Below are 24,800 nucleotides of genomic sequence, written 5' to 3'. Positions count from 1 at the left end.
CAAGAGTAATGAGAAGCCATTGAAAGGGTTTCAGCAGGGAAGGACATGAGTAGAATCTTGCTTGCTAGAGAAGGACTGATTTAGTAACAATGGAGAAAATTAATTGGAGAGAAAGCAAGATGGAAGCCCTGACCCTTGGGATGACTACTACAATTCAGGCAATAAATGTTGGTAACTTGAACTATAATACAATTACAGGTAGGTAAAATCACTACAGGTGGTGATCGCAGCCATGAAATTAAAAGACGCTTACTCCTTGGAAGGAAAATTATAACCAACCTAGATAGCATATTCAAAAGCAGAGACATTGCTTTGCTGACAAAGGTCGGTCTAGTCAAGGCTATGGTTTTTCCAGTGATCTTGTATGGATGTGAGAGTTGGACTGTGAAGAAAGCTGAGCGCTGAAGAATTGATGCTTTTGAACCATGGTGTTGGAGAAGACTCTTGAGAGTCCCTTGGACTGCAAGGAGATCCAACCAGTCCATCCTAAAGGAGATCAGTCCTGGGTGTTCATTGGAAGGACTGATGCTAAAGCTGAAACTCCAATACTTTGGCCACCTCATGCAAAGAATTGACTCACTGGAAAAGACCCTGATGCTGGGAGGGACTGGGGGCAGGAGGAGAAGGGGATGACAGAGGATGAGATGGCTGGATGGCATTGCTGGCTTGACGGATGTGAGTTTGAGTAAACTCCAGGAGTTGGTGATGGACAGAGAGGCCTGGTGTGCTGCGATTCATGGTGTCGCAAAGAGTCAGACATGACTGAGCAACTGAACTGAACTGAACTGAACTGAAAAGATATATATATAAGTAGAACTAACAGATAGTAATGATGACTGGTGATAAGATGTCTAAGAAGAGGAAGAGCAAATGCAGTATAATCAATTCATTACTCATAAGTGTTCTCTGAGTGCTGTATTTTGGATTTAATATATTTATCTAAAACTGTTGAGGCATTCTCTAAAACAATGAGGTTAAAGATAAATGTTTATGTCTTATTTAAAATTGCCAGAGTTTAAAACTGATGATAATATGTATATAAATATTCAAATACATAATAAGTAAAAATGATTTGGATGGGTTCATTTCAGAGTATGTCACATTCCTTGCCATTTCAGTTTTGGTCCACTCTAACTTAGCCATTTCCCTCCACCACTGGAGTGAAAGTGTGAGTTGCTTAGTCATGTCCAACTCTTTGCAACCCCATGGACTTCAGCCACCATGCTCCTTTGTCCATGGAATTCTCCAGGCAAGAATAATGGAGTTGGTTTCCATGCCCTTCTTCAGGGGATCTTCCTGACCCAGGGATCGAACCCATGTCTCCTGCATTGCAGACAGATTCTTTACCATCTGAACCACCAGGGAAGCCCTGGAACAGCTCCACAAATTCCCCAGACCCTAAAATACCACCAAGCCTGTTAAAGTCATGAACAGAGACTGAGCTGAGGATAAAGAGGATCATGGAGAAACTAGACCAGCTGGTCCCACCCAGACCCTTCACCAACGTGAGCTCCACCACCAGCACCATACACAGCAGAGCCACCCTCCTCAGCCCTCGGGACCCGTACTGCAGGGGGGACCGGCTGGACGTCCTGCTGGAGATGAGGGACCATCTGGGATGAAGGAAAGAATATAGTGGGGATTTCCTCAGGGCCAGGATGTCCTCCCCAGGCCTGGAGGCAGGTGCTTCAGGAAAGGTGAGGGACTTCACCTACCTTGTGAGCTTCATTCTATTCTGGGAGGGCCAGGTGTCCCTGTCTCTCCTGCTCATCCACTCCAGTGGTCTTGGCTCTCTGGAGGGCCAGGAACCAAGACTGTGACAGGGTTATTTTCAAAGGCAGGGCTGTTAATAGCCCCACCCATACCTTCCTTGAATGTGGCCTAACTCTAAGCCCAAGTGCTGAACTGTGACACTTGAGAGAAGCCTTCTACTGTCTGAGGCCTTAACATGTACCCTGTGAGGTCCTGACTAGTATGACCACCAGTAATTGAGAAATTTGTTTTCTTACTGTCAAGGAAGAAAACCCATTTTTCACAGGTAAGTATACCTTTAGATACCTGAGAGGTGACAACAGGCACCGCTACATACACTTCAGTTCAGTCACTCAGTAGTATCCGACTCTTTGTGACACCAGGGACGGCGGCACACCAGGATTCCCTGTCCATCACCAACTCCCGGAGCTTGCTCAAACTCACGTCTGAATCGATGATGCCATCCAACCATCTCATCCTCTGTTGTCCCCTTCTCCTCCTGCCTTCAGTCTTTCCAGCATCAGGGCCTTTTCCAATGAGTCAGTTCTTCACATCAGGTGGCCAAAGTGTTGGAATTTCAGCTTCAGCATCAGTCCTTCCAATGAATATTCATGACTGATTTCCTTTAGGATGGACTGGTTAGATCTCCTTGCAGTCCAAGGGACTCTCAAGAGTCTTCTCCAGCACCACAGTTCATAAGTATCAATTCTTTGGCACTCAGTTTTCATTACAGTCCAACCCTCACATCCATACATGACTACTAGAAAAACCATAGCTTTGACTAGATGACCTCTGTTGGTAAAGTAATGTGTCTGTTTTTTAACATGCTGTCTAGGTTGGTCATAGCTTTTCTTCCAAAGAGCAAACTACATTGCCCACCTCAATTAATAATGGGCATGACCCTCTCAGATGCCTCTGCTACTCAAGGTCTGGCTAGGTATGCGGTGTCTTCCTGAGCCCCCTACTCATGACTCCCCCCACCAAGGTTGGCATTCTCACTCAGATGTTCAATAAAAAAAGGACTGCCCAAGGTGGAATTGTGTATTATATATGTCCTTTTCCATCATGCCCTATGGTAATCTCAGATCTAGTCATCTCTTTTACTGTAGACCTAGGTTTTACAAAATATGTTTAGTGGAGAAGTATTCTGCTATGTGTTAATAGATTTTATACTGGACAAGTTCTCCTTGATAAGTGTATGACATCTATGCTTCATCTCATATCATTTTCTGTAGACTACCTCTTAAGTATCTCGCATTTACCCATTTCTCTCCATGCCTAGTGTTCTTACCTGTGTTCAGGTCATCATTAGCTCATCTAGATTACTTGTCATAGCTTCCTTTCTGCCTCTCTTACCGTCTCTAATCCACTGTTCACACTGTAGCTTGAGTCATGTTTCCAAAAATTCAACTTCTTCCTACGATATGTGTGCTCACTCAGTCAAAGCCAACTCCTTTTTGACCCCATGGGCTGTAGCCCACCAGGCTCCACTCCCCATGGGATTCTCTAGTCAAGAATAATGGTGTGAGTTGCTGGTTCTTTCTCTAGGGGATCTTCCCAACCCAGGGATCAAACCTGCATCTCCTGAGTCTCCTGCATTGGCAGATGGATTCTTTACCACTGGGGCCACCTGCAAAACCCATCTCAAATTGATCTCAAGATCAGGTATTGTCAGCTATTCTCAGGTCTCTGGTTGGAGGAGTCCTTCATATTCCCTGAGTTGTGATCTAGCAATTCTCAGAAACCACAAGTTGAGCAGGCCTCAGCTTACACTGGGGTGTAAGCATGTTTCTCATATCAATCACAGCAACGTCAATGCCAAAGCTCTCTCCCCTTGCTCACAAACAGATGTTCACTTCCTGGTCTGCCAGCTTTACACTAAGCAGCAAAATACTTCCTGAGCCACTTTGGAATTTGCAAAGTGTAACTTATATGCCACCACAAACCCCAGAACCTGGGGGCCAATCCCTGAGACCACCTATCAGTTTCAGACTCTTTTGCTGTTTTGCTACTTTACTATTAAGTCTTGAGGGCTCAATCCATTTCCCTTTCCCTTTCTACTCTTTTTTTCCCTTAGGGATCCATTTTTTCCCCATGGATTCACTTTCTCTAAGTTTGGCCACAGAGTGGAATGCTAGGTTCCCAGCAGCAGCCCCTTTCTAAGCAGTTTTATTTTTTTAATTTTAATTTTTAAATTTTGTTGGTGTATAGTTGATTTACAATGTTGTGTTAATTTCAAATGTACAGCAAAGTGAATCATATATATATATATACTCTTTTTAAGATTCTTTTCACATATAGGTCATTACAGAGTATTGAGTAGAATCATAGCAGTTTTCAAAGTCAAGCTTCGAGTTCTTTTCCCTTAAGTTTCCAAAAAAATATGTCAAGAGGAAGTAAAGTGTGGATAGCAAACATGGAGAAAAAACATGCATTCCAGATCTTACACAGTTATCCAAATGTTGGCTCCTGATCCATAGTCCTTGATTCTCTTCTGAAACAAGTAAAAGCACAGTTGGGTTTCTGCTCTTTCCCTTTGATCTCTGATGGTACACCTCACCAGATCTCCTCCTGTCCACTAATTGTCCTTATGCCTGGGTCCCAGGAAGGATGAAAATGTGCTGATCCCTTCCTTTCTCTAGAATGAACCTGATGAGACATCCATAGCACCAAATCGGGTACCACTTATATCTGCTGTACTCCTGGGTCCCCATTCAACCATGTTCCCTTTCTGCCTGCTACCACTTACCTACACAGGATTGGAACAAACAGTGAATCAAAGGGAAGATAAGAGCTTTGAAGCAGGAAGAGTCAGGACACCTTTCATCAACCGGAGGAAAGAAATGCAATATATATTTATTCATGCATCAGACTGAGCAGGGTTTCCCAGGTGGCATTAGTGGTAAAGAACCTGCTTGTCAATGAAGGAGACATAAGAGACGTGGGGTTGGGAAGATGCCCTGGAGAAGGCATGGCAACCCACTCCAGTATTCTTGCCTGGAGAATCCCATGGACAGAGGAGCCTGGCAGGCTCCAGACCATAAGGTTGCAATGAGTAGGACACGACTGAAGCGACTTAGCATGCCCACAGACTAAGCAGGACTTGCTGCCAGCTCTTTGAGAGGTATTAGGGACACAGCAGTGGATCAAGCAAATGCATTACCTTCCTTGAGGAAGCTTACAATCCTCAGAAAGCAAGTTTCTAGAAGAAAATGAAAGGTAAACATAAAAAATAACATATATAGAGAACCCTGTGATAAGAGGCCTTCATGCCATGTTGAGGAGCCTGAACTCCTTCGTGAGGGGAATTTTAAATAAAGGACTTTAAAATAAAGGATTTTAAGCAGTAATGAAGTTGCATTTGCAGTTCAAAAGGATACTCTGGCGGTTGTGTTGAAGAATTTAGATGGAATAAAACAGAGACAATCTGGCTAGTGGCTTATAGTAATCTAAGAAAAATATTATATGAACTTGAATAAGTGATGCAAAAGTAGCAAAAGAGCAGAGAACTTGCAGGTTAGATAAATACTTTGAATCTAAAATTCCAGACACCATGAATCCATCCATGTGACAGAACAGCAGAGCTGCCCTAAACTCAAGGCTCTCTCAGAAAGGTATTTTCCCTAAAGCATATACAGTGGATACACACACACACACACACAATCCCAATTCATACACACACCAAAAAAAAAAAAAATGCCCAATAGATGCAAAATTTACAATGATAATACTTTCCAGTTCTAGAAAATTTTAAATTATCCTTCACTCACAAGCAAGCAGCTTCCATTACCTATATTGTGTGAACAGTCATTGGTTGTCCTGTGAAGGTCCAGTGTGGAGCTGAAATGATGATACAGCTTAACCACATTGATCCCTCCTGATGTGACAGTAAGTTTGCTTTGTCCTGTGGTAGGTGGTGTGTAGCATGTGTCTTCTAAGAGACATTCTGATGCAGAGCAAACTTCATCAGCATCAACCCTAGCAATCAGGATTTTCCGAGGGCACAATTCCTAGCAGGGGGTCTCTGAGGTCAATCACCTTGAATTTTAAAGAGAAAAATCAATTCCAGGAAATTATTTCAAGATCCTTTGATAACAGGTTTCATCTCAATTTTTTCCAAAGGGGAAAGGATTCATAGCCTATCTCCAGATTTAAACCCAGGAGTGTATCTCCTAGAGTCAATGATTCTATATGGGGAACATTCTGGGCAAATCTTTGATGGATACCCACAGCTTTAGAGTAGGAACATTTTGATTTAGTTAGCCTAATTCTCTGTAGGCATAACTTCCTAACCTTTAGTAGATGCACTTAAAAGTTTTATATGGTGTTTTCCATTTCATTAAATGTGTTTTAGTGGCAAACACAAAGCCACGTTACTTAGGAAAGAACAATGTTTATACTTAGCTTTAATAGAACTTTCTTTAAAGCCTATGAGTTTACCAATAACAATCATTTTGAGATTTACTTCAACTGATTTATTGCCTAATATTTATTCATTTATTCAGCAAATGTTTATTGAGATTCTAACAGATATGAGGCATTAAGGGCAAATGGAGAAAAATAAATGTTCAGCACGGTTGCAATTTGAAAGACATTTAACCTACCAATTCTATGAAGGAAGTAAAAATGCAGAAGGGCTTATGATAAGGTGGTATTTGACTTAGCCCCTAAGGATATCTGTAGACAGGGAATGGAGTGAAAGAGAAAACTCATAAAGATCATGAATAAGGTTGCCAGGTTTAGCAAACAATAGTACAAAGTATCAGTTCAATTTCGGTAATTTCTAATTGCCTATGCATATTACATGAGATAAAGGGAAAATATTGCATGGGAACTACTGATACTAAAAAATTATTGCTCATTAGAAATCATTCAAATTTAATTTAGTATTCTGTATTTTTATCTGATAACTCTAATCAGGAACAAAATTATCATGAACTTTGTTCACCGGTCCAAAGGAGTGAGAGCAATTGGTGGAATGCAGGGAAGAATGAGGCTAAGAAGAGGAAGAAACTAAATTATGGAGGCTCTCGAGTATGAAACTGAGGATTTTAGTGTTTATTCAGTAAGTTTTTGAAAGCTACAAAAGCCAATTAAAGGAAGAGAGTGATGCAATCCACTTTGTGCTCTAAAGAGCAAATTCACAATTTAACAAGATGTGCATGACCTATAGAAAGACAATTTAAAAAGTTACATGTGATATAAAATAAAATTTATATAAACAGAAGAAAAAATTCTATTGTTTCTGGGTGGGATGACTTAATATTGAAAAAAGGTCAACTATCTCTTTAATATTTTCTTATTGTTGCTGAAACAGAGTGGCTTGAACAACAAGTGGATCATCTTGCAGTTCTGTGGCTCAGTAGTTCAACCTCTGTCTTAATGAGCTAAAACCAACGTGTGGCAGGGGCCAAATTCCTTTCTGAAGGCTCTGGAGGAGCATCTGTTTCTTTGCCTTTTCAGGCTTCTAGAACTGCCCACATTCGTCAAAGCCCCCTTCCTCCTGTTTTCAAAGCTGCAATGATGGGTCAAGTCATCACACCGCATCTTTCTGAACCATTCCTCTGCCTCCCTCTTCCACTTTTGAGAACTAAGGTGATTTAGATTGGTCCCACCCAGATAATCCAGGATATCTCCCATCTCAATATCCATTCCCTTAATCATGTCTGGAAAGCCCCCTTGTCATGGAAGGTAACAGATTCACAGGCCCCAGGGATTATAAAGAAACCTTTGGGGAATCATTAGTTTGCTTTCTGCAATCTCTAAACTAATCAATAGATACAGTGGAATCTTAATAACATTATTAACATACTGTTTAAAATACTCAAGCCTAGGACTTCCCTGGCGGTCCAGTGGTTAGGACTCTGAGCTTCTGGTGCAGGGGGCATTGGTTCAATCTCTGCTTGGGGAGCTAAGACCCCACAGGCTATGTAGTGCAACCAAAATTGTTTTTTTTTTTTTAATTTTTAAATAAAAATTAAAATTAGGACTTCCCTGGTGGCTCAGATGGTAAAGAATCTGCCTGCAATGCAGGAAACCCGGTTTCAATCCCTAGGTTGGGAAGATCCCCTGGAGAAGGGAATGGCAACCCACTCCAGTATCCTTGCCTGGAGAATCCCACGGACAGAGAAACCTGGCGGGCTACAGTCCATGGGGTCGCAAAATATCAGACACGACTGAGCAACTAACACTTTCACTACTCTAAAATGATCAAGTAAAATAAACATGTAAGACCAATCATATGAGATTTATTTTACATTCGAAAGGGTCCTGCAGAGCACTTCCTCTGACACCTAGCAAAATGAATATCCTGACACATTACTATTATACAAGATATGGTTTATAATAATAATAAACTCAAAGACTGTATCCTCACCAAAGGATAGCAGTGCATTATTAGGATGGGGGTAGCGATGTTAAGTTTCCAGGGTCAGAATATTCAACTATCCAGGATGTGATGCTGTCAAACATCACAGAAGCCCAACCCTGTCACATGGAAATTCCAACATAATTATAGGATTATGAAAACTCTCTTTAACAGACCAAAATGACCAGGACTTAACAATCCTCCAGGTCATCATGGAAGAGCTATTCCAGAAATAATAAAATTAAGAGCATCACACTAGCCCCTCTTTAAAAAAAAGAACAGCTGAACAAGCATATAGAAGGAATTGGAATCCCTGACACCACGTAACATCATATTAGCCCTGGCTTGCTCACCCTATGACTGTTATGTGAGAGATAAATACATTTGCATTTTTTGGTCATCATTATTTTCTTCCTACCTAATACAGAATGTGATATGAGTACAGAAGTGCTAATGTAACCAGACCAAAATACAATGCATTAGTCTAACGGTAGGAGAGTGATATAGCGAGTGGCAAGGAAGCTTGACAGGTGAGGAATTTGATGATTAAATTTACCTCAAAGCAAAAATCATGGTGCCTGCTACCTGATACACCTTGGAAGGAAGACCTCGTGCCAAGAGAGTTGTGATTCTAGTGGAACTCATTGAAAAAAATCTCAGAATATTAGTTTGTACTGGCTGCTGCATGTCACTTTTAGCAAAATCTTACTTTAAAACATGAATTCAATTAGATTTTAAACTTCTTCAAGTTTTTAAAATGTAGATGTGCTATTTTTAAGCTATTTTTTAAATTTTAAAAAATTCCTATAAAAATGCTCATAGAAAAAATAAAATTATTGCTTCATTAATAAAACAAGGGTAAGTGATTTGATACAAGGACACCAACTGTCAGACGAGTGATACTCAGGTTAGAAACCAAGGTCTATGTCAGCACAGCATCAGCAAAGATGCCAAAGAAATGACAGAACCTCAGGACTCAGCTAATAACCAGATTTGGGAGAAAATGACCAGGAAGGAGTCAAGATGACTCAGAATCTCTTAAAAGAAAGACAGAGGAGAAGGGTCTAAAACAAATCGAATGATCAAAGGATAGTACTCGAAAGGGAGGAATTAGGAAGTAGGAGTCAGCAGAAGAGAGAAGTCTGGATATTTAACTTATCCCAGTGGAATCACCTACCACCAGTTTGTCTGTTACCACAGAGTGAAAAGGTAAAAGAGAAATGTTAAGCTGGAATGAAGACTCCCGTCCCTGGTGGTTATACTTTAGAAGGAAGTGGATTACATTTCACAACCAGATTCAGTTAATACAATTAACATAAATGACTGCTTGAAAGGAAAACTCATTTACCTCCTGGGAGACTATACTGGGGCAATAACTGCACTACTTAACTCCAAGTTGTAAAAAAGCATGTAATTATTTTATATTCTTATAGAAATTTAGGCTGATTTTAAAATATCTTTAATGAGGTCTCTACTCTCTCCTTTTGACTGTTTTCTTTTCAACTTCACTTTTAGATTTGAGGCTTTTAATTTAAAATATATTGTATTCCCTCTTTCATGAGAAATGCTGCTCTTATTTATAAATTCCAATGAAAACTCTACATTTTGATTGATACTTCACACATACAAACAGGTAGTCTACCCCAGACCCTAGGGAAGATCCAGTAAGAAATAATCTTGATGGTTGAACCTTTAAAATGATAGGATATACTTTTTAGAATACGAAATGCAAGAAGGCACAATGGTTGTCTGAGGAGCTTACAAATAGCTGAGAAAAAAAAAAGAAGTGAAAGGCAACAGAAAAAAGGAAATACAAACCCATCTGAATGCAGAGTTCCAAAGAATAGCAAGGAGAGATAAGAAAGCCTTCCTCAGTGATCAATGCAAAGAAATAGAGGAAAACAACAGAATGGGAAAGACTAGAGATCTCTTCAAGAAAATCAGAGATACCAAAGGAACATTTCATGCAAAGATGGGCTCAATAAAGGACAGAAATGGCATGGACCTATCAGAAGCAGAAGATATTAAGAAGAGGTGGCAAGAATACACAGAAGAACTATACAAAAAACATCTTTCATGACCCAGATAACCATGATGGTGTGATCACTCACCTAAAGCCAGACATCCTGGAATGTGAAGTCAACTGGGCCTTAGGAAGCATCACTACAAACAAAGCTAGTGGAGGTGATGGAATGCCATTTGAGCTATTTTAAATCCTATAAGATAATGCTGTGAAAATGCTGCAGTCAATATGCCAGCAAATCTGCAAAACCCAGCAGTGATCACAGGACTGGAAAAGATCAGTTTTCATTCCAATCCTAAAGAAAGGCAATGCCAAAGAATGTTCAAACTGCCGCACAATTGCACTCATCTCACACAGTAGCAAAGTCATGCTCAAAATTCTCCAAGCCAGGCTTCAACAGTACATGAACTGTGAACTTCCAGATGTTCAAGCTGGATTTAGAAAAGGCAGAGGAACCAGAGATCATATTGCCAACATCCGTTGGATCATCGAAAAAACAAGATAATTACAAAATAACATCTATTTCTGCTTCATTGACTACGGTAAATGCTTCATCCGTGTAGATTAAAACAAACTGGAAAATTCTTAAAGAGATGGGAATACCAGCCCATCTAACCTGCCTCCTGAGAAATCTGAATGCAGAACAAAAAGCAACAGTTAGAACCAGACATGGAAAAATGGACTGGTTCAAAATTGGTAAAGGAGTACGTCAAGGCTATATATTGTCACCCTGCTTATTTAACTTATATGCAGAGTGCATCATGCTAAATGCCAGACTGGATGAAGCTCAAGCTGGAATCAAGATTGCCAGGAGAAATATCAATAATCTCAGATATGTAGATGACACCACCCTGGGCAGGAAGTGAAGAGGAACTAAAGAGCCTCTTGATGAAAGTGAAAGAGAAGAGTGAAAAAGCTGGCTTAAAACTTGACATTCAGAAAACTAAGATCATGGCATCTGGTCCCATCACTTCATGGGAAATAGATGGGCAAACAATGGAAACAGTGACAGATTTTATTTTCTTGGGCTCCAAAATCACTGCAGATGGTGACTGCAGCCATGAAAGTAAAAGACACTTGCTCCTTGGAAGAAAAGCTATGACCAACCTAGACAGCATATTAAAAACTAGAGATACTACTTTGCCGACAAAGGTCCATCTACTCAAAGCTATGGTTTTTCCAGTAGCTGTGTATGGATGTGAGAGGTGGACCAAAGAAAATGTTGAGCACTGAAGAATTGATGCTTTTGAGCTGAGATGTTGGAGAAGACTCTTGAGATTTCCTTGGACTGCAAGGAGATCAAACTGGTCAATCGTGAAGGTAATCAGTCCTCAATATTCATTGATGCTGAAGCTGAAGCTCTAATACTTTGGCCACTTGATGCAAAGAACTGACTCATTGGAAAAGACCCTGATGCTGGGCAAGATTGAAGGTAGGAGAAGGGAATGACAGAGATGGTTGGATGGCATCACTGACTCAATGGACATGAGTTTGAGCAAGCTCTGGGAGCTGGTGATGGACAGGGAAGCCTGGCGTGCTGCAGTGCATGGAGTCACAGAGAGTCAGACATGACTGAGTGACTGAACTGAACTGATTCTTTTTAGAAATATTCATCATTTCCTTCCAGTTAAAGGGGTTATTTATTATTTATTTATTTATTTAACTGTACCAGGTCTTAGTTTCAGCATGTGGGATCTAGTTCTTTGACCAGGGATCAAACCCGGGCACCCTGCATTAGGAACATGTAGTCTTAGCCACTGGACCACCAGGGAAGTCCCAAGGTTTATTTATTTTTTATCAGCACTAAAATTTTTTATCTTCATGGAACTAAAGTTTTTAAGAAAAATTCCTTCTGGATGCAGAAAGACTAGGCATTAGTGGGGAAAATTCAGGTCCTCTTTTATGATTTTCCTACTCTCTGATAGATGTAGATTATATCCCCCAGACAACTGACCAAATGTCAGCCATCATCATCACACTTGGCTAGCATTTCAGACCCTTCCCCTTTGACATTTTCATTCTCAGGTCATCAGGGTCAGAAAAGCTACAGAATGACTACTCCTAAGAGGCTCAGTCACTAAAATGACTCTTTAAGAAAGAGAACATCAGGGAGATACACGTTGACACAGAGAGGTGGAGACTTCTAGGGTGACATTCAACATCTTACCATGAAGGACATTTTTAAGTCTCAGTGTAGGTATCATTGATACCTGAGCCATGATCTTTGCATATGGCACCCAGAGTAACCACACACGTGACCATGTGATTGAAAAGCAAATTAGCATGTGTTCAAACTCTATTTGCTAAAGCAGTTTACAAAATCCCTACAGACCAGTCTCTACAAATCATCCTAGTTGTATCATCAGCAAAGTTTTACTTATTTTAGGGACTAAGAAAATCAAATTTAAAAGATTCCATCTGGGCAAGCAGGACACTTAAGAACAAAGACAACCAATATAAGATACAAAAGTGAGAGAATCAGATGTGAAGAATGATTATACTGTGTCCAGAGCTTGTCTACGTGTAAATGCTTTTACTGTTTAGCTAAGTTTGGTTTGGGACTTCCCTGGTGGTCCAGGGGCTAAAACTACATGTTCCCAATGAAGGGAGGTGGGTTTGATCCCTGTTCGGGGAACTAGATCCCACATGCTACAGCAAAAGAGTTTGCATGCTGTAACAAAACTAGAAGATCCCACATGCTACAACTAAGACCTGGGGCAGCCAAATAAATTAAAAAATTAGTTTTTTTTTTTTTTTTTTTAAATAAGCCCTTTGAATCACGATTTCTATTACTTGTGGCTGAAAGCATCCTATTTGATATTTCAGTAGAGCAAAAGAGAATAAACATGATCATAATGATGATCTAAAACAGGAATCATCGAAACTGTTTGAAAGTTAGATGGGCTGGAAGACAAATGTTTTAGGCTTTGCTGGCCATTTTCCTCCGTCAGAGTTGCTCAGTGCTCCCATGGTAGCCTGAAAACGGCCAAGACAACACATGAATGAAAGATCTGGCTGTTCCAATAAAACCTCATTTATGGACGTGGAATTTTGAATTTCATATAGTTTCACTCTTCTTTGGACCTTTTTGGCCAATGATTAAAAAGTGCAAAGTCCACTTTTAGCTGATGGGCCCTACAAAAAGAGGGGTGAACTACACTTGACCTCTAGGCCACAGTTTGCCAACACCTAGTTTAAAACAAAAATCTTGATAGACTTGAACACAACATCTTTGGAGGAGAAAAGAAACAAACTTGGGAGAGAAGAGAGCTCCCATAACTTGAGAAAGTTTACCTATCGGAAGACTGTAACAAATATCATTTAATGAATGAAATATAATAAACTTCTTACTAATATCAGGAAGAAAACCTGAATGCCTGTCACTGCTTCTGTTCAATGGTGTAGTGGCAGTTTGTGTCAGAAAGAACAGAACTGTTCTGGTTATTTTTTCTGTTTCTTTCACTTTAAGAAATATTCTCTGTTTTAAAAATTTCTCATTTAAGAAATGTTCTCCTTATTTAAAAAAAAGAGCTAAACATAAAAATTTGGAAGATGACCTAACAGAAGTGCCACATACAACAACCAGTAGTTTCCCTCACAGTAGCATTAGGTGATTAGACAAGACATTGACAACAGCATGATTTGATGGAATGAAAGTTCACTCATCAAGTATTCTTGCAATACATTTTCCCCTACAGGCTCTCATCCAACGACTCCCAAAGAACCAAATGGAATATTTCATTGAAGAAAATGTCTATCTTTAAAGAAGAGCCTGCTAGTTGCAACTTTCAAGGAAGATTGAAAAAAGTAAACTTTGGTTTTAAAAAAGAAATGCTTTTTACTGCATATAAAGGTGACGTGTTTTTGTGTCTGTATTTTTTAAGATCTCACAGGTGTATTTTCAAATTAAAAATGTGATTATTGGCTCTTTGGCTACCTAGGTATGTTCAGGCTTTTACACTTTTCAGCATAAAATGTAGATCCAGGGCCCCACTGTTGTAGGGCTGAATGTGCAAAGCTACTCCCACGGTCCCTGTACTCTGGGAAGATTGTGGCAAGCTGGCTGCTATTGGGCAGCACAGTCATTCTCGCCACTGTCCTGGTAGCAAAGCCTCAATCATATTGATTGCAGTGCTTCCTAACAGAAGGGATGTCGATGAGAAGATATACACCAAATAGCTAAGAGCAATATTTAACCCAAAGGTTTACAACTGGAGTGCAGGAACACGTGGGTTCCATCACTGCATACTAGCAGAGCCTATCTGGCTTCACAGGAGGTCTAAGGCTTTCAGATACCTACACACCTTGTGAACAGGCACACCTATACACCTCACTCCCAGTATTCTTAAGGGTCACTCCCTAACCCAGCTTCCCTCATACAAGCAACAGATGGTTAGACAAGACAATGACAAGATAGATTTGACAGAATGGAACGTCCACATCACCACTCATGAAATATCCTTGTCATTCTTTTTCCACAGTCTGGTCCTTCTCCTGGCACTTGCATGATTATGACAAAGAAGAGGATGAACAGAGACAAAGCTGCAGTAGAGCCGCCAGGGGTGCAGCTGGGACCTCGGCCAGGGTGTGGCATTCAGAGGCCCCTAAGGGCCTGCATGCTGCTCTGGTACCAACGTCTCTCCTGCCCAAGATGTCTTCTCCCCCATTTCCCACTCCCCAACCCCTGGTTTATGTGTTCTCCACCCTCCACGGAGATGCCAGCCATGACCCCATTGCCTCCTAGGAACCCATCCCTAGTTTATCAAACAGGACCAGGCGCATAGCAGCATCCAAACCACACCTGCCAAATGAATGGTGCACATCCCTATATATGCAGACGTGACATAGAACAGGAGCTAACTCGTCGTGTACACAGAAAAGGGACGTAACACATTTTAAAAACTAATCAACGCAGCAACATGGATGGCTTAGAGAACATTATGCTTAGTGAAGTAAGTCAGAGGAAGACAAATACTGTATGATATCACTTACATGTGGAATCTAAAAAATAATACAAATGAATATACATGTAAAACAGAAAGAGACTCACAGATACAGAAAACAAACTTGCGGTTACCAAAAGGGAGAAGGAAGGTGGGGAGGGACAAATTGAGAGTATAGGACTAACAGATACAAACTGCTATATATAAAGCTGATACGTAATAGGGAATTATACCCAGTGTCTTATCTTGTAACAACCTATAGTGGAATATAATATGCAAAAATACTGAATCAATACACTGTACACTTAAAACTAACACAATATTGTAAATCATCTATACCTCAATTAAGACTAAAGCTACAGATCAATCCCACATTAAAAAATATAAAATAAAATTATAGCAAGAATACAAAAAAAAATTAAAAATACAATCAATAAGAAACCTTCTATAAGCCCAGAAGAGGAAGAAACAAGATAAAACAAAGATCCATGATCATCTGTGAAGAAGAGTGAGTGTGTGTATGTGTGTGTGCTCAGTCATGTCCAGCTTTTTGCAACCCCATGGGCTGTAGCTTGGCTCCCCTGTCCAGGGAATTTTGTAGGCAAGAACACTGGAGTGGGTTGCCATTTCCTATTCCAGGCGGTCTTCCCAACACAGGGACCAAAACTGCCTGTGTTGCCTCTCTTGCATTGGCAGGCAGATCCTTTACCACTAGGACCCCCTGGGAAGCCTGAAGAAGGGGGTGAGGGTCAAAATTCTGTGTTCACAATGAGAATAATTGTTGACACTTCTTTACACCTGTTTTCTGGGTGAGGGAGGAGGGACATGGAGCTGACATTATAATGTAGAATGTATAAAGAAGAAACAATCGAAGGAGAAGGAAGCCTGGGTCTCCAAAACATTACATGCAGCCACTAGCCACCTTGTTTTTGCTTTCCTTCCTTTTTGTTTATGCTCATGACACATACTGAGAACCTCAAAGATCCCCACGGAGAAGATATTAAAGTGATTATAAAGAAGAAGGCTCTGTTCTGAGAATCATTCATGAAACAACACTTGTTCACTCAACAACTATTATATGGTGACCTCAGGATGGGAACATAATGTTAAACGAGAAAGAATACCAATCAGTATCAAACTACTGCAACACTCTGTGATACCTGCCACAAAAGGATGCCAACCCCCCAGCATTGAGTCCAGAGAAAACTTCTGAAGGAAGTGATATCTGAAACAAGACAGAGAAAAATGAGTAGGATTCAAGGGCACAGCAGAGGATGCACAAAGGGAGCAACCTAGAGGTAAAGCCTTCTGGAAGGCACAGCGTGTACAAAAGGGCTCATTTTCTGCGTGAAGAAATGGCACCCCACTCCAGTACTCTTGCTTGGAAAATCCCATGGATGGAGGAGCCTGGTAGGGTACAGTCCATGGGGTCAAGAAAAGTCGGACATGACTGAACAACTTCATTTCACTTCACTTTAGTGAGCAGACCCTCCCTAGTCTGCTCTCTCGTTTTCAAATAAGATGATTCATAAAATACTGCTAGCACCTATGCTAGGGCTAAATGCATGGATTGTTTTTATAACTGCAAGTGTTCCACAATTATTTTTAAATTTCAGTTCTCCACTTATTCAATAAAACCTCTCTCAGAATTCAATCTATCCCAGGTCAGACTAAGAACATAGCATTAAATTACCTGGTGATGGATTGAGGGTGGAAAAGTATTCGCCAATATTCTCACCTGGAAAATCCCATGGGCAATGGAGCCAGATGGGCTACAGTCCATGGGGTCTCAAAGAGTCAGACACACACACACATACTCTGCCTAGTACAAGACAGATACTAAAGTGTGTGTTGAACAAATGTATAAATTGCTCAATATATTTTAAAGAAATATCATAGTTTCTGAAGTGCTTAAAAGGTTTGCTTTTTCTTTTAATTAAGTCTCTTCTCCTTGGGAACCACCTCAGTCTTGGAGGATGAGGGTAACCATGGAATGGAAAATTCCCCTTCCATCCCACAATGCATTCCATTCCATTCTCTTATAGATTCGAAATAGACTCCAGAGCTCCCCGAGTTGCCCCATAAGACAGGTTCTGAGTCCTGCTCAGCCTCTGTACCATCCCCAAGGGTTGCAGTCACATAAACTAACAACCCAGCCCCAATACACACACACATACACACATAAACCCTCCCCACCCAGACACCTGGAAGTGGGGCTACAGAATGGTCAGATAACAAGCTTGAGAGTCAGACTGGCTGGACTTGAATCTTGACTCTGGCAGTTACTCATTCTATGGCGATAGGAAAATTATTTAATATCGATTAAGTGAAATTAGTAATATTGATATTACTTTATACACTTCATTTCTTAATCTATGGAATAAATAAAAATAGGACCTACCTCATAAAGTTGATTGGCTCCCCATATTCACAAAATAATTATGCAGCTGGTTAAGTCTTCATCTTCCCCAAATCCTTCCATTGCCCAGAAACAACTTAGATCTCACATTCAAACCAATTCAAACTTCAAGCCTTCTGGCAATTTTTTCTAAGTACCAGGAAATTTCATGTCTAATATATTTTGACAACCCACTTTAAAAGTCACACCTTGAACCTTGTTACCACCCAACTGACATCTCACACTTTTTAACCACAGCCACACTTCTTCCACATTCCACAAATCTTCCACATTTCTTTCACTGGCATATCTTGTTTTATTGAACTTTGCTTTATCGCATTTTTTTTTTTAGATACTGCAAATATTGCATTTTCTAACAAATTGAAGGTTTGTGGCAACCCTGAGTTGAACAAATTTATTGGTGCCATTTCTCCAAAAGCATTTGCTCACTTTGTATCTCTGTGTCATATCCTGGTAATTCTTGCAATATTTCAAACATTTATGTATTATTTTACTGGTTATGATGATCTGTGACCAGTGATCTTTATATTACTCTTATAATTGTCTGGGGGCACCACAAGCTGCATTCATGTAAGACAATGAACTTAACTGATAAGTGTTGTGTGTGTTCTGACTGCTCCACCGACCGGCTGTTTCCCTCTCTTCCTCTCCTCAGACCTCTCTGTTCTGAGACACAACAATATTGAAATTAGGACAATTAATAAGTCCACCTTGGGGATTCCCTGGTGGCTCAGTGGCAGTCCACCTGCCAATGCAGGAGACACAGTTTCAATCCCCGATCCAGGAGGATCCCATATGCCTCAGAGCAACCAAGCCTGTGTGCCACAACTATTGAGCCTGTCTCTAGAGCCCAGAAACCACAACCACTGAAGCCCGCAGGCCCTACAGCCTGTGCTCTGCGACGAGAAGCCACCGCAATCAGAAGCCCTCACACCAAAACTAGAGGGTAGCTCTCGCTCTCTGCAACTAGAGAAAAGTCCATGCTGCAGTGAAGACCCAGTACAGCCAAAAATAAAAAAAATATATAAAACAAAATAAGCCCACCTTCATTAGTCCAGAGAGATCAACATCAAGGCAAAACACTCCACCAGCGAAAAGATAACTCTCTGAAGGCTCAGATGATGGTTAGCATTTTCCAGCAATAAAGTATTTTTTAATTGAGGTACGGACTTTGGTTTTTTTAAGACATAATGCTACTGCACACTTAATAGACTACACTATAGTGTAAAGGTAACTTTATATGCACTGGAAAAACAAAAAAATTCATGTGACTCACTTTAACTTGATATTTGCTTATTGTGGGGATCTGGAATCAAACCCACAGTATCTCCAAAGTATGCAGTATGCTTGTACTCAGGGCTTCCCTGGTGGCTCAGATGGTAAAGAGTCTGCCTGCAACACAGGAGACGCTGGTTTGATCCCTGGTTCGGGAAGATCATCCGCAGAAGGACCTAGTAATCCGCTCCAATATTCTTGCCTAGGAAATCCCAAGGAGAGAGGAGCCTGGCAGGCTATAGTCCACGGGTCACAAAGCCAGACACGACTTAGCAACTAAACAACAACAACGTTTGTTCCACCTCCCAAAATCCTTGAAATCACACAAATGCGGCAAACAGAAATGTTTTGAATGCCTTTTATGTCCCAGGCACTGCTTCCTTGATTTTTTCATTTTCTTTCAACTCACAAGACCCTATCTGGCCCCAATTTCCTTTTCTCCCCAACACAGGTTCTGTAGCTAATTACTTGAACTGTTTTCTTCCCTAAATCCTCAAAATCATTGAACACATGTTTTGCTGTTTGAAGTCTGAGTTTCCTAGAAGGAAAGCATATTTTAATTTTTCATTTGTCCCTTGGACAGTTTCATCTTTCTGAAGGTTACAGAAGTAATAAGCAAAATGGTTCACTAGATATCATCCTGGAGGTTACAAGTTAATTTGTATTCTCACCTTATACCACATATCAAATGAATCTCAAGTTATTTATAGATTCAAACTTTTTTTTAATCCAACTATTACAACAAACACAGGGGATTTAGTCTCTCTAAACCCTTCTTTTTAAAATGTTGAAGACCAGCTTAAAAAAGAGACACATGATAAAATCACTTACAAAAAGAATGACAATTACTGAATCCACTAAACTATATAGTACCTGCCAAAAAAAGGAAAAAAAACTATAGAAATTATGGTTGGGAAACCATAAATGTTATGTGTGTTCTGACACACAAATATTATAAATAAATTGCAATAACACAGAAATGTAAATAGCAAAAGATGGAGGAGGAGAGATTTCCTTATCATTTTTTAGCCTGGTATTTAAAGATACTTTTTAAAGCTAGTGAGTACACACACACACACACACACACACACACACACACACACACATACATACACATATATTATAAATATGTTTTAATAAACAAGTTATACATAATACACTGGTATTTATTTATTACATATACTATTTATATATATTATACTACATATTATATATGACAATACATGGTATATACTACATTATACTATAGTATAGACTTGGATTACCGTGATATTGAATGGTTTTCCTTGGAAACAGAGATCATTCTGTTGTTTTTAAGATTGCACCCAAGTACTGAATTTAGGACTCTCTTGTTGACTATGATAGCTACTCCATATCTTCTAAAGGATTCTTGCCCACAGAAGTAGGTATAATGGTCATCTGAGTTAAATTCACCCATTCCAGTCCATTTTAGTTCACTGATTCCGAAAATGTCGACGTTCACTCTTGCCATCTCCTGTTTGACCACTTAAAATTTGCCTTGATTCATGGACCTAACATTCCAGGATCCTATGCAATATTGCTCTTTACAGCATCAGCTTTACTTCCATCACCAGTCACATCCACAACAGGGTGTTGCTATGCTTTGGCGCCATCTCTTCATTCTTTCTGGAGTTATTTCTCCACTGATCTCCAGTAGTATATTGGGCATGTACTGACCTGGGGAGTTCATCTTTCAGTGTCACACCTTTTCGCCTTTTCATACTGTTCATGGAGTTCTCAAAGCAAGAATACTGAAGTGGTTTGCCATTCCCTTCTCCAGTGGACCACGTTTTGTCAGAACTCTCCACCATGACCCGCCCATCTTTAGGTGTCCCCACATGGCATGGCTCATAGTTTCATTGAGCTAAGGCTGTGGTCCATGTGATCAGTTTGGATACTTTTCTGTGACTGTGGTTTTCATTCTGTCTGCCCTCTGATGGATAAGGATAAGATGTCCTCTTCATTATAGAGGACTGGAATGCAAAAGTAGAAAGTCAAGAGATACCTGGAGTAACAGGCAAATTTGCCCTTGAGGTAAGTTACAAAAAGAAGGAGGGCAAAGGCTAACAGAGTTTTGCCAAGAGAATGCACTGGTCATAGCAAACACCCTCCTCCAACAACAGAAAAAAAGACTCTACACATGGACATCACCAGATGGCCAATACCAATCAGACTGATTATATTCTTTGCAGTCAAAGATGGAGAAGCTCTATACAGTCAGCAAAAACAAAACCAGGAGCTGACTGTGGCTTAGATCATAAGTCCTTATTGCCAAGTTCAGACTTATATTAAAGAAAGTAGTGAAAACCACTAGACCATTCAAGTATGACCTAAATCAAATCTCTTACAATTATACGCTGGAAGTGACAAATAGATTCTAGGGATTAGATATGATATACAGAGTGCCTGAAGAACTATGGACAGAGGTTTGTGACATTGTACTGGAGACAGGGATAAAGAGCATCCCCATGGAAAAGAAATGCAAAAAGGCAAAATGGTTGTCTAACAAGGCCTTACAAATAGCTGAGAAAAGAAGAGAAGCTAAAGGCAAAGGAGAAAAGGAAAGATATACCCATTTGAATGCAGAGTTCCAAAGAATAACAAGGAGAGATAAGAAAGCCTTCCTCAGTGATCAATGCAAAGAAATAGAGGAAAACAATAGAATGGGAAAGACTAGAGATCTTTTCAAGAAAATTAGAGATACCAAGGGAATATTTCATGCAAAGATAGGCTCAATAAAGGACAGAAATGGCATGGACCTAACAGAAGCAGAAGATATTAAGAAGAGATGGCAAGAATACACAGAAGAACTATACAAAAAACATCTTCATGACCCAGATACCCACGATGGTGTGATTACTCACCCAGAGCCAGACATCCTGGAATGTGAAGTCAAGTGGGCCTTAGGAAGCATCACCATGAACAAAGCTGTGAAGCTGATGGAATTCCAGTTGAGCCATTTCAAATCCTAAAAGGTGATTTTATTAAAGTGCTGCACTCAGTATCCCAGCAAATTTTTAAAACTCAGCAGTGGCCACGGGACTGGAAAAAGGTCAGTTTTCATTATGATCCCAAGGAAAGGCAATGCCAAAGAATGCTCAGACTGCCACACAATTGCACTCATCTCACAAGCTAGCAAAGTAATGCTCAAAATTCTCCAAGCCAGGCTTCAACAGTATGTGAACCGTGAACATCAGATGTTCAAGTTGGATTTAGGAAAGGCAGAGGAAACAGAGATCAAATTGCCAACATCCATTGGATCATCGATAAAGCAAGACAGTTCCAGAAAAACATCTACTTCTGTTTTATTGACTATGCCAAAGCCTTGACTGTGTGGATCACAACAAACTGGAAAATTCTTCAAGAGGTGGGAATACCAGACCATCTGACCTGCCTCCTGAGAAATCTGCATGCAGGTCAAGAAGCAACAGTTAGAACTAGACATGGAACAACAGACTGGTTCCAAATTGGGAAAGGAGTACATCAAGGTTGTATATTATCACCCTGCTTATTTGACTTGTATGCAAAGTACATCATGTGAAATGCTGGGCTGGATGAAGCACGAGCTGAAATCAAGATTGGTGGGAGAAATATCAATAACCTCAGATAAGCAGATGACACCACCCTTATGACAGAAAGCAAAGAAAAACTAAAGAGCCTCTTGATGAAAGTGAAAGAGGAGAGTGAAAAGGTTGGCTTAAAACTCAACATTCAGAAAACTAAGATCATAGCATCCGGTCCCATCACATCATGGCAAATAGATGGGGAAACAATGGAAACAGTGACAGACTTTATTTTGGGAGGCATCCAAAATCACTGCAGATGGTGACTGCAATCATGAAATTAAAAAATGCTTGCTCCTTGGAAGAAAAGCTCTGACCAACCTAGACAGCATATTAAAAAACAGAGACATTATTTTACTGACAAAGGTCTGTCTAGTCAAAGCTATGGTTTTTCCAGTAGTCATGTATGGATGTGAGAGTTGGACTATAAGGAAAGCTGAGTGCTGAAGAACTGATGCTCCTGAACTATGGTTTTGAGAAGACCCTTGAGAGTTATTTGGACTGCAAGGAGATCCAACCTGTCAATCCTAAAGGAAATCAGTCCTGAATATTCGTTGGAAGGACTGATGCTGAAGCTGAAACTCCAATACTTTGGCCACGTGATGCAAAGAATTGACTCATTGGAAAAAACCCTGCTGCTGGGAAAGACTGAAGGAGGGAGGAGAAGGGGACGACAGAGGATGAGATGGTTAGATGGCATCACTGACACGATGGACATGAGTTTGAGTAAGCTCCAGGAGTTGATGATGTACAAGGAAGCCTGGCATGCTACAGTCCATGGGGTCTCAAAGAGTCAGACACGACTGAGCGACTGAACTGAATTAAACTATAGTATAATATGCTACACATTATAGATAATATATAGGCTTCCCAGGTGGCACAGTGGTAAAGAATCCACCTGCCAGTGCAGGAGATACAAGAGACTCAAATTCAATCCCTGGATTAGGCAGATACCCTGGAGTAGGAAATGGCAACTCACTCCAGTATTCTTGCCTAGAAAATTCCATGGGCAGAGGAGCCTGGGAGGCTACAATCCATGAGGTCACAAATCAAGAGATAATGTTGAAGAAGATTAAATGTCTTACATAAACCTCCTGCACATATTTGTTAAAGATAATACTAGAACAAAAGCATAAATGTTTCCATTTTTTAGTACATATAAAAATGCCCTTAAATTTCAACCCAGTAACTCCATTTCCAGAATATATGTACAAGATTATTAATTTCAACACTGTATTAGCAGAATTTGGGGAAATCTATATGTCCACCAACAGGCAAATGGTTAAAGATTGATATAGCCATTCAATGAAATATTTTGTGTCCATCATCCATTCAATGAAAGATACTGTGTCCACCTTAATGAATGAATGAAATGTTTTGTGTCCATCTTAATGAACATAGCTCAATATGTTCTGAGATGAAGAAAGATTCAGAATACATCCTGACATTAAAGCAAGGCACAGAACAATGCATATAATGCCAGCATTTATTTTAACAGAGAATATATGTAGTGTGCTTGCATGCACACATGTGAATATATACATAGGCTCTGGAAAGATATTTATAAGAGTGACTAATGCTGGGTGTAAAACTGTGTGACAGGAGACAGGAATGAAAGACGAAGGCTTCTTTCATACCTCTTTCCACTTTGTATCTTTTTAATTTTGTACCATCTTTGGTGATGGGTTGGTCACTAAGTTGTGTCCAACTCTTGCGACCCCATGGACTGTAGCCTGCCAGGTTCCTTGATCCATAGGCTTTTCCAGGCAAGAATACTGGAGTGGGTTGCCATTTCCTTCTTCAAGGGCTCTTCCTGACCCAGGGATTGAACCCAGGTCTCCTGCATTGCAGGCAATTCTTTACCAACTGAACTACATGTTTGCTGCTGCTGCTAAGTCACTTCAGTCGTGTCCGACTCTGTGTGACCCCATAGACGGCAGCCCACCAGGCTCCCCCGTCCCTGGGATTCTCCAGGCAAGAACACTGGAGTGGGTTGCCATTTCCTTCTCCAGGGGATCTTCCTGACCCAGGGACTGAACCCAGGTCTCCTGCATTGCAGGCAATTCTTTACCAACTGAGCTACATGTTTACATGGTACCTATTTAAAAATTAGTAAATTTTTACAAAAAAAACTTGATATTTCACTGTTAAAAATACTTATTGTTTATTATGATTTTTCCTTTCATTTTATTAGGACTTGGACATGGTGAAATATTTCTTAATATTTACTTCTTTCAATGTACAGTTGTAACCACTTAATCAAAATGTCTTAGTCATGTATTTTTTAGGATCATTATTTTTTTAATTTATTTTTAATTGAAGGATAACTAGTTTGCAATACTGTGTTGGTTTCTGCCATACATCAAGATGAATCAGCCAGAGGTATACCTATGTCCCCTCCCTCTTGAACCTACCCCCTATCTCCCACCCCATCCCA

The 24,800-nt window shown here is 40.2% G+C and overlaps 1 protein-coding gene across 1 annotated transcript; it reads left to right on the top strand.

Moving 5' to 3' along the window:
• The first annotated feature begins 1,185 nt into the window (after positions 1–1,185).
• FAM55A (NXPE family member 1) lies at positions 1,186–12,129 on the top strand. The gene is given in 3 exon segments (XM_024975692.2): positions 1,186–1,780; positions 1,782–2,038; positions 12,068–12,129. Coding segments are annotated over 3 exon segments (783 nt in total). The 5' UTR covers positions 1,186–1,316.
• Positions 12,130–24,800: the final 12,671 nt, after the last annotated feature.

Source organism: Bos taurus, chromosome 15 (assembly GCF_002263795.3).
Source record: "Bos taurus isolate L1 Dominette 01449 registration number 42190680 breed Hereford chromosome 15, ARS-UCD2.0, whole genome shotgun sequence".
In the NCBI taxonomy this organism is placed as follows: domain Eukaryota; kingdom Metazoa; phylum Chordata; class Mammalia; order Artiodactyla; family Bovidae; genus Bos; species Bos taurus.
Note: the sequence above shows the minus strand (reverse complement) of the source record. Positions and strands in the feature narration are given on the sequence as shown.